Source organism: Nothoprocta perdicaria, unplaced genomic scaffold, assembly GCF_003342845.1.
Source record: "Nothoprocta perdicaria isolate Ctin4 unplaced genomic scaffold, notPer1 scaffold_499, whole genome shotgun sequence".
NCBI classification, from domain to species: Eukaryota; Metazoa; Chordata; class Aves; order Tinamiformes; family Tinamidae; genus Nothoprocta; species Nothoprocta perdicaria.
In genome coordinates this window covers 81738-92101 of record NW_020455753.1, presented here as the reverse complement: position 1 = coordinate 92101, position 10364 = coordinate 81738, and the positions used below count along the sequence as shown (strand labels likewise).

General features: G+C 54.5%; 1 protein-coding gene across 1 annotated transcript; it reads left to right on the top strand.

Annotated features, from left to right (window-relative positions):
• Nucleotides 1-691: 691 nt before the first annotated feature.
• LOC112954254 (mas-related G-protein coupled receptor member H-like) lies at nucleotides 692-2453 on the top strand. The gene is made up of 2 exons (XM_026047395.1): nucleotides 692-1111; nucleotides 1432-2453. The coding sequence occupies exon 2, from the start codon at nucleotides 1474-1476 to the stop codon at nucleotides 2428-2430; it is 957 nt and encodes a 318-aa protein (XP_025903180.1). The 5' UTR covers nucleotides 692-1111; nucleotides 1432-1473; the 3' UTR covers nucleotides 2431-2453.
• The last annotated feature ends 7911 nt before the right edge of the window (nucleotides 2454-10364 follow it).

Here is a 10364-nt window from a genome sequence, read left to right as displayed (position 1 = left end):
GATCTAATTCTGCGATCTAATGATCATAGAATCATTATTGTTGGAAAAGGAGCAAACATAACTGTTAGCATATGGGAACAGGGAGCAGGAAACACCCACCAGCAATATCGTGCTTCTGGTAAGGAGCAGGGAACGCTTACAGCTGATCTTAGCGAGATGTAGGAAGGGTGAACACAACTCCAGAGAAACARGTAGATGCTAAAAAGCTGCCGTGTACTAACTGTAGTTATATTATTAAGGGGAATTATCAATAGTTAGTCTGCAAAATAAATGTTGTTGTAGCTGTAAGCTGAGACCGAAAAGAATTGTTGGTTGCACTGTTAAGATATCAATTAGGGTAAGCACAAACGCTAATTCTCAGCTCTGCTTTGAACATGCGTTCCCTGCTACCCGGGGGAGATGTTAATGATGACTCCCTCCTTTGCCTGGAAGGGGAGTTGCTTCTGAGAAGCACATAAGCGCTCTTCGGAGATCTTGCTGCAGATGTTTTTGCGCTGGAGGATGCCTTCAGGGGTGAACAATGTTCATTCCGAAATACGTTAGGTGCTGCGGAGCTGAAAGCGTCCTGCAAAGGACAAGAAAGCGGAATGAAGGATCACGGAAACTGTCAAGTTGGGAAGAAAAGGGGAGAAGATCCAAGTGAGAAAAAAAAACCTTGCAAGACAATCGTGGCATTTAGCAGAAGAGGATTTTATTGGAAAGTTTACTAGGAGCCATTCACAAAACTCTGCGTGTGGAATTTCTGGCAGCAGCCACTTCCTTTGTGGCAAAAAGATGAAGATAAATAAAAACAAGGAAGCAGAGCTCTGACGTAGCCCATAGTTATAAAACTCTTCTCCTCTCCCTTCCGACCCACTCCGCGGTTCTGGAAGGCTCCTGTGCACACTGCGGGGAGGACTTACGGGGAACACGGCCAAGAGAAGACCAAGAACAGCAGCACTGGGGATCTCCTGGCACCCCACGGAGCAAGGTCTTCCTCACGTATCTTCCCTCGGAGACCAGAAGCAGGACATGRATTTGAAGGGACTGTGAGATGTGGAGATACTGACGCTGACCTTCCCAAGCTGAACTAGTGAGACAGCCCTTCTCTGCTGCTTCACCAAAGTGAACAGTTAAGTGCCGTGTTTTTCTTCCTCCCTATCTCACTTTTCTTGCCTCTAGCTTCCACTGCCAATGATTCAATCCCTTCCCTGCGCTCCTGGAAACTCACAGCACTCTTCCCTCCTGTTCTTTCACCCTGCCTGCCTTTCCTCTTTCTCCTCCTGTTCTGCGGACCAGTCCATCCCATCACGTGTGCCTCTCCATCCCCACAACACCCGTCGATTCTGTCCCCTGGCCATGTCTCGGCTGCCCGCCGGGGCTCCTGCTTCTCCAGCGTGGGGAGCAGGCGAGACATCTTGGAGTCACTAACCCGATTTCCTCTGGCCGCAGCCGAGAGCCCGCATCCCGCCGCCGAGCCCGGCCTCCCTGGGGATGGAGCTGAGCCCCACTCACCCGCCGCCCGCGCAGCCCACCTCAGYGGGCGAGGACAATCCCGCATGTGCGCTGGACACCTCCGCCGTGCTCCTGGACGGGGCCACGCTGCTCATCTGCCCGTGCGGGCTGGTGGGCAATGGCGCCGTCCTCTGGCTCCTCGGCTTCTGCCTCCGCAGGAACCCYGTCACTGTCTACATCCTCAACCTGGCCTTCGCAGACTTCATCTACCTTCTCTTCACGCTCACCTCGGCCCTGCTCTACATCGTGGAGGACGTTTCCTGCTCCGCTTTGAACTTCCTGGAGTACCAGCGGCCRCTCTTCCTGCTCTCTCTCTTTGCCTACAACATGGGCCTCTACCTCCTGACAGCCATCAGCATTGAGAGGTGTGTGTCTGTCCTGTGTACCAACAACAGCCACCGCTGCCGCCACACCAAGTGCTTGTCGGCCATCGTGTGTGCCCTCCTGTGGGCTCTCTCCRTCTCTGTGATTGCTGCCGTGACTTCTCTCTGCCTGTCTCACGCAGGTGAACGCTGCCAGCTGGCTCTCGTCTCCATGTACGTCCTCAATTTCCTCATCTTTGCCCCACCCATGGTCTTCTCCAGCACGATCCTGTTCATGAAGGTCCAATGCGGCTCCCAGCGGCAGCACTCTGGGAAGCTCCATACTGTTATCTTCCTCACAGTCCTCTTCTTYCTMMTCTTTGCYSTTCCCCTCAGCATCCAGAAGTTCCTACAGCAGTTTAACTACGATTTTGGCCCTTCCCAGGTTGCTTTCTTGCTGGTCTGCATCAACAGCAGCATCAAGCCATTTATCTACTTCCTGGTGGGGAGCTGCAGGAGGCATTGCTCCTCAACCTCTTTGAAGGTCGCTTTCTGGACAGTCTTTGAGGAGCTGGGAGATAACTCAGCGTACAGTGAGGATGCTCCAGTGGACACACTAACCCCAGTCTGCTAAAGTCTTTCCACTGTTCTCCTTCATACCACTGGGTGAAGGATGAGGGGGTTCTTAATTAACTGGATTAAATAAATTTGTCTATATTAATTCTCCTATGGCCACCCACCAGCAGTGTAACTGTTCTCTAGAAGAAGCCAGGGCTGGATAATGTAGAGGGTCAATATATGGAAAGAAGCTCAATGCGGGGAATGTGCATTGGAGCGCAGCTTTTCCGCACCTCCATCATTCCCAACCACTTCCAAAGGTACTATTCCCAASCAATTCCAAAGGTACTATTTTCCCCCTCAGAGGACCATGTTCCCATCTCACACAAGTAGTCAAGTGTGGTGGCTGGGGTGGGCATTGCATTTGTGGAACCCCAATCCATGCTTGCGGGTAAAATAAAAAATAGCCAATGCCCTAAGCTCTTTCTCCCTGGCTCACCTCCTACCGCACGCAGGTTGTCCCAAATTTTGCTGTCCTCCTGTTTCCAGAAATGCTACCTGAGGATGCTGACCCTTCTGATGTCCCTCAGCCCTCGGCTCACAGGGAAAATCCTCTCCTGTATCTCTCTGCTGCTTGGTATCAATAAACAGCATTGCACAGCCCTGAGTTTCCTCGCGTTTGTGTCCAAGCACTTGCTGGTTGTCTGGAGCTTGTTCTGGGTTTGGCTTTGAGGTCCTGGTGGGAGGAAGGAGAAATGAATGCAGAGGAGACTTCCTGCCTCAGACTGGGTTTGAGGAGGCAGGAAAGCGGTGGCTGAGGAGTTACGCAATGCCTCTGGACCGCTTTACTGGTTTCACAGGAAATATCTTCCACAAATCTTATTTAAAAAAAGAAAAATGTTGCTAGAGGAGTCCAATGGCAATGGTTCTTCTTCTGAAATTCCCCCTCGCCTTGATCCTGGTAGGCTGGAGTATTTCCTCTTCTTCTCTAATGTGTGGGGGGAGTAGAAGGGGGCACAAAGGGAGTGTGGCAAGTAGGAGAGAGCCAAAAGTCCGCAGCTACCCTTTCAAAATAAGGAGTGCTGTGATTTCCCTTATAGAATCATAGGAACATTGGAAAAGACCTTCCAGATCATTGAGTCCAACCATAAAGGCTTCAACACCCTGCCTGCCAAGCCATGTCCCTACGTACCTCATCTACACCTTTCTTGAACACTACCGGGGTGGTGACTCCACCACTACCCTCGGCAGCCTGTTCCAGCTTGAATYCTATTTCCATGTAGAATTTGGTTGTAATATCTAAAACGAACCTTGAATCTCCATGTAAAATCAGTTATGGAAAAAAAAAAATCCCTGTATTTCCTCAAGGAGCCGTGACATAAAGGGTCCTCACGAGCTATGTTAAAATGTGTCAGGCTCCTTTCCGTCCTCGCTGAGGAAGAAATGCTCTTCCAAGAGCAAGCAGCTTTCCTGGAAAGGTCTTTGCATCAGCAAAGGAATGATGAGCCTACGGTTGCCATCCGGAGTCTCTAGGAACATGGTGCAATGTTTTATTTTCACTGTGGCCTCCATGACTCATGCCTCTACGTTACTGTCAAGCTCTAAGCTGTAGGAAAGTGTCCTGTCATAGGGAGAGCCACAGATGCCCAGGGTTAATCCACCAAGGAGAGTTTTCTAAAACGATGTGGGAGCACTCTCGGAAAGTGGCCATCCTGCCAGACACTTCAGTCATTTAAGAGCATGAAGTTAGGTAGGGACATCAGGAATGTGCTGTGAACTGCTTTCATGGGGAAAACCACAAAAGTAAACATCACAGTCCCTGCGGACACCTCAGGTGGGGCTTGCATTAGCTCCGTGACACACTTGTCTTTGCTGGGAGGGGTTATGTACACCTCTGCCTTGGAAAACTGAACTGGCACCCCATGTGACCCCTAAAAATGCAGAGGAACTGCTTGGATGTGTCCGTGGAGAGTGTTCAGCCTCTTTCAYGCCATGACCTGATTGGAGAGGACACTGAGACAGGAAAAGCAGAAGCACTGAAGATTCATCTCCCATGCTCTGAGCGGGTCCTCTGCAGCCAATAGGGTCTTCTAATCAAATGGAGGAAGATCCTGTGGCACTTCATGCCACTTGACTGCAGGTCAGCACAATTTCAGCACCCTCCTCAGGACAGCTGATAGAAACTGAGCTCCTCCAGGACCTTCACATCTCTGTTGGGATCCAGGGGAGTCACAGATCCAATTTCACTTAGATACCTCTGCAATGGTTGCATAAAGTTGGGTGGGTTGATTTGGGGCCACCAGGGTAGGCACAGAGCTGCTCTTGATCCTTCCAAGCGTAGCTGCCTTGAGGAGCAGAGAGCACAGATGTCACACAGGGGCTTCTGGAGCTGGGCAAGGGAGTGGAAAGATATTGCCCACAGCTGGGCAGAGGTGTGCCAGATTGGCTCCAGACCAAGCACCGTCATGCCTTGACTTGCTTTGCCCCACTGTCCTTTAGGAGGCAAACATTGCCCATCTTTGATCTGCCATGCAGACACTGCAGAGCTGCGCTGTTTACCCTCCTTGCTTCCTTGCCTTCCATCACATCCAGGGCTGGTAGTTTATCAGGACCCACTCAGTGACAACCTCACGACGTTCTGCATCTCTGCCACCYGCTTTGAAAGCCCATGACCTCCTATTCCCTCTACTTTCCATGACACCCCTCCTTGTCCTACACCCCACACCACCACCCTTCTTGAGAGCTCCAGCACATCCTGCCCTTCACTACTGGTTCCTTCACGTGGAGGAACCATCCTCCATGAGAGTCCTTGAGCTTCTGGTGCCATCCTGTGGCCTGCTTGCCTGCAGCTTCTACACAGAGTTTCTTCGAGGGCACCGTTTCTCCACCAGCTGGGGAAACATCAGACAGAGAAGCCACCCAACACTCACCTCCAGGTGGTCCCCAAGTGCTGTTTCCTTCCCTTGGGCTCCCTGATTAGGGTAGTGTTGGTAGGGTCAAGCAGCCTCCACCTTGCTCCCCACAACAGCTGCTTCACCAGGAGCCACAATTCAACGCGCCCAACGTGATGCCAAGGAGACAGGCTGGCTGAGAGTGCCAGGGTGCCCCACAGGCCTCTTCATCAGTGCCTCTCCTCACAGTGGATGGGCAAGGGAACATGGAGATGGGGGCTCTGGGTGGAGCAGGCACATGGTTCCCTTGCCCCAGCAAAACGTGGCTCCCAAACAAGGTGACAGGAGCATTTAGGCTAYGCCTGCACTCCGGCCTGGCGCCCCTCGGCCTGCTGCAGTCTGGGCTGCAGGTGACATCCCACAGATGCTCTGAGTGGTTCTGACCCCACGGTGTTGTGGATGTGTCCCTGGCCACCCATGGAGCCACTAAAGAACGCCCAGCACCTCATGAGCGCTTGGACACACACACACACACACACACACACACACACACACACACCAAAAATGCAGGCTGAGGATGCACAACGCTATTTATTAATGTCATGCAAGAGCGAGAAACAGGAGATGAAGACTATGAGCATCAGCAGGGCACTGCAAGGGGACGGCAGGTCCCTCTGCTCTCGCAGTTTCTCCTCTTTCCTCGCAGGAAAGAGGAGAAAGAGCAGAGCATGGGACAGCCTGGGCAGCGTTGGAGGTGCGACGGGGAAGAGGAGCTTTGGAYGTTGACTGTATTTCATGCCACCTCTGAACGTGGGTCTGGGATTTTCAWATGCAACATGTTTCCTGGGAAGCAACAGATGGACAGGGACATCTTGCAGGACAGGGACACAGTGTCCTGGGACACCTCTGTGCTCAGAGGAACAGTTCCTCTGGAGCCAGCCCGGGCTAAGSGGGCCACACTGCAGTGTAGCCCCACCACCACCAAATCTCAAAACCCTCCTTGCCCAAGAGACTGCCCCAAGTAAAGGCACCTCCTCAGAAGAGCTTCACGGAAATCTCCAATATCTTGTTTTCACACTGGAGGGCAGCAAAACCTTTCCTATTTATCCCTGCTCTCTTCAGAGCTGAAAAGCCAGAGGAAAGCAGCAGAATCCCAAGCAAAACACGCCCAGGGGAGAGCCAGGTTTCTTGCGCGGAGGAGTGTGACGGCAAACGGGAGAAAAGTGCTGCGGGCAACAGGACAGACATTGCTGCCAGTCCAGACCTGGGATGAGGAGGCCTCCTGATGCTCCAGCTGCAGGCCAACGGGTCACATCGATGCGTTGCCAACAGAGCCATTGACCTTCTCCTCAACTGGCTTGGCCAAAGTGCTCTCTTAGCCAGCAGCAGTGGTGACCACTGTTTCTTCAAAGACCCTCTGGAAGGCAACCCTCAAGGAGACCAAGGAGCAATGCCTCCTGCAGCTCCCCACCAGGAAGTAGATAAAAGGGTTGATGCTGCTGTTGATGCAGACCAGCAAGAAAGCAACCTGGGAAGGGCCAAAATCGTAGTTAAACTGCTGTAGGAACTTCTGGATGCTGAGGGGAASRGCAAAGAKKAGRAAGAAGAGGACTGTGAGGAAGATRACRRYRTRKARCYTCYYRSRKTGMYGYCGCTGGGAGCYRCAYWGGACCTTMATGAASAGRATCRYGYTGGARAWGACCATGGGTRGGRCAAARATGAGGAAATYGAGGACRTACATGGAGACGAGAGCCAGCTGGCAGTGTTCACGTTGGTGAGACAGGCAGAGAGAAGTCACGGCAGCAATCACAGAGACGGAGAGAGCCCACAGGAGGGCACACACGATGGCCGACAAGCACTTGGTGTGGCGGCAGCGGTGGCTGTTGTTGGTACACAGGACAGACACACACCTCTCAATGCTGATGGCTGTCAGGAGGTAGAGGCCCATGTTGTAGGCAAAGAGAGAGAGCAGGAAGAGCGGCCGCTGGTACTCCAGGAAGTTCAAAGCGGAGCAGGAAACGTCCTCCAYGATGTAGAGCAGGGCCGAGGTGAGCGTGAAGAGAAGGTAGATGAAGTCTGCGAAGGCCAGGTTGAGGATGTAGACAGTGACGGGGTTCCTGCGGAGGCAGAAGCCGAGGAGCCAGAGGACGGCGCCATTGCCCACCAGCCCGCACGGGCAGATGAGCAGCGTGGCCCCGTCCAGGAGCACGGCGGAGGTGTCCAGSGCACATGCGGGATTGTCCTCGCCCRCTGAGGTGGGCTGCGCGGGCGGCGGGTGAGTGGGGCTCAGCTCCATCCCCAGGGAGGCCGGGCTCGGCAGCGGGATGCGGGCTCTCGGCTGCGGYCAGAGGAAATCGGGTTAGTGACTCCAAGATGTCTCGCCTGCTCCCCACGCTGGAGAAGCAGGAGCCCYGGCGGGCAGCCGAGACATGGCCAGGGGACAGAGGGGACATTTCCATGGGGAAAGCAGTGAGGACTGAGGAGGCGGAGGAGGGAAAAAGGATGGGTGGGGAGGTGATCGCCTGGAGAGACCGATTCACTGATGATCAGGGAGGTGAATGTGGGAGAGAGACTGGGCAGGTGCCAAGGTGTCCGGGGGAAGGATGTGGGAGTGGGTAAGAGGGGCTGGGGGCTGGGAGGAACCCAAAAGAGAAAGCCAGAAAGACTCCCTGCAGCTTGAGCTTCGGTCTCACAATCCCCTACCTTGCCGGAGAGCGGGCTGGAGAGGATCTTCTCCCACATCTACGCAGGGCACGCTCCCTCCCAACGGGTCCCCATGCGCGATCCTCTCAGATCAGGAGAAAAGAGGTCTCTAGGTCCTCTGAAGACCTGGTGGACGGTCGCTTCCTGTGTGCTTCCAAATAACGCTGTTCTGTGGGGCGTTTCTGCAAGATCATGGGTCAGGTGGTAAGAGAGCACTGGGCAGTTTCAGAGAGGCAGGCTACATCTTCGCTCGCCAAATTTCTGTTTGTCTTGCTGAAAAGGAAATATTTTGTCCAAGGGAATACCCCAGAGGCTGAATATTGCGGCAGTTACRTCTCTCTGTGAAAGAATCTTGATGCTTTTACAATTCAACCTGATACCTCATTACACTAATAATTACCACCTTCCTAATTGTTTTATTGCACTCCAATATTCCCCCCGTAGTCCTGCTCTGATTGCTGGCATCCTTCTGAGATTGTTCATTACTGTTCGCGTTTGCCTTCCAGCCTTTCCGGATGGGAATCAGTCCTCCTGCATCAGSGGTGTTCAGGAATCTCACGTCGGAAGCACCGTTTGCAAGTGCTCCTAGCTGCTGGGGGAGCTGCAGGGAACGTTTGGGTTGTTTGGGTTGTCTCTTGCAGACACAAGATGCCCGACAATCTGCCTTGGTGATATGGTGACAAGCCCTCTTGCTTGGGAGGGAAAGATCCAGGGGAGGTCACAGCACCCCCAGTTCCTGAAGACCAAACTAACCGTGACCAGAGCTCCAGTCTAAGATATTCCCCATGAAATAGGATCACTGCTGCCCTCCTACAACTGCATGGCCTGGCTGCAGCCCTCCCTGCCCAGTATTGGGGTGAAGAGCCCTGCCGTGCAGCGTGGGATGAGGTGAGCTGGTCCTGGTCGGCACCGGGAAGGACTCGCTTCCACCGCCTGCAAGGAAATGCCCTTGTGATTGCAGGAGCAGGCTGTGGTCACGGTGTGATCACATGCTGAACAGTGATGGATTTAGCGGGAGGACGTACCCAAGAGAGCACAAGAGAAGCTCCGACCAAGRGCATGCAGGGCTGTTCCTTCCTGACCTGGGGAGCTGTGGGCATCAAGGGGTAGAACCGGGGTGGGAGATGGAGTAAGGGGAGATGCAAGCAGGAGGGCTTGGTGGGCAAAGGAAAGCCAGAAGCACCTTTAGCAAATTTTGGAAGGCTTGTGGGGCAGGACAGATGTCTCTCTGTTCTGCTACYTGCCTGCCCCAGATGACCTCCTCTGTCCCCATTGCATTGGGATACCCCAGGTGTCCCTCCTGGATGCCTCTAAAACCCCCCACTCCCCATCTCCTGCAGGAGCTGGAGCTGACATGAGGAAAGGGGGGGTCTGCAGGTGCCCAGCTGGGAAGAAGCACCTCCAGAGGGAGGCAGCTGAGCCAGGAAGCAGCGGAAGTCCCTGCGGATGCCTTGTTCTTTGGCATGCACTCGGAACCTGTGGTGAGGAAGGAGAGAAGCAAGCACCGGCTGTGAGAAAGGGAGCAAGAAGTGGTGCCTTAACTGAACCCTTTCCCAAGCCTCGATATGTGCACTGGGCCCCCAGAACACCCCAAATGGACTGTGCCCGAGCACCCTGCAAGACCGGGGCCCCTGTCTCAGGACAGATAAGCAAGGGTGACTACGGGAGCRTCACAGGTAGGGTGGTCACCGGGTGGTGGTCTATGCTAGTGAGTCCCTAAGCAAAGCTTGGTTTTGCAGCCRATTCCTGAGGGTTCCTGCGGCCAGGACTGGCATCCCGGCACTGCTCACACCGGCTGGGTCCCTGCCCGGCTGGACGCGAGAGACAGAGCTGCCTGCCGTGYCACCCGGTGTGACGGCAAGAGGTGGCACCCAGCCATGAGTCAGGCCTCGCCACCTCCCGACGCCCTGAACTTTGCCTCCTATAGATGCTCCGGGGCAATAAAAGCTGGGATTCATGAAGGTTGCCTGGCTTGGATAAGAGGCAGGAGGTTGGGGACCGAGGGGTGACCCCCCCACACCCTTCAGCAGAGACGTGGGTGACTGTGGGAAGGCCCCAAGGCCCTTAGAGTGGGGTAGGATCTGTGTGGCTTTGAGGAGCGCCAGTGAAGTCTCATGCCCCTGGACCAGCTGGTTCTCAGCAATGGAGACTGCTCCCCAGGGCTACATTCTCACCCTCCTCCAGCCCCACCCTGCACCCGCAGCCGCCAGACGTGCCGGGTGCCTTCTCAGACCCCACTGGCCCTCCCACCCAAGCCCGGGGCCAGCTCAGCCCCACTGCAGCCCGTGGCCTCAGGGGCCCTGGAGACCACGAGGCACCGCTGGGGAAGGAGTCGCATGGCGAGCTGTGCACGCACGTGTGCAAGAACATGCGTGTGCGAGGAGGGGTCCAAGAGAGGTCCACGCGTACGCAGGGG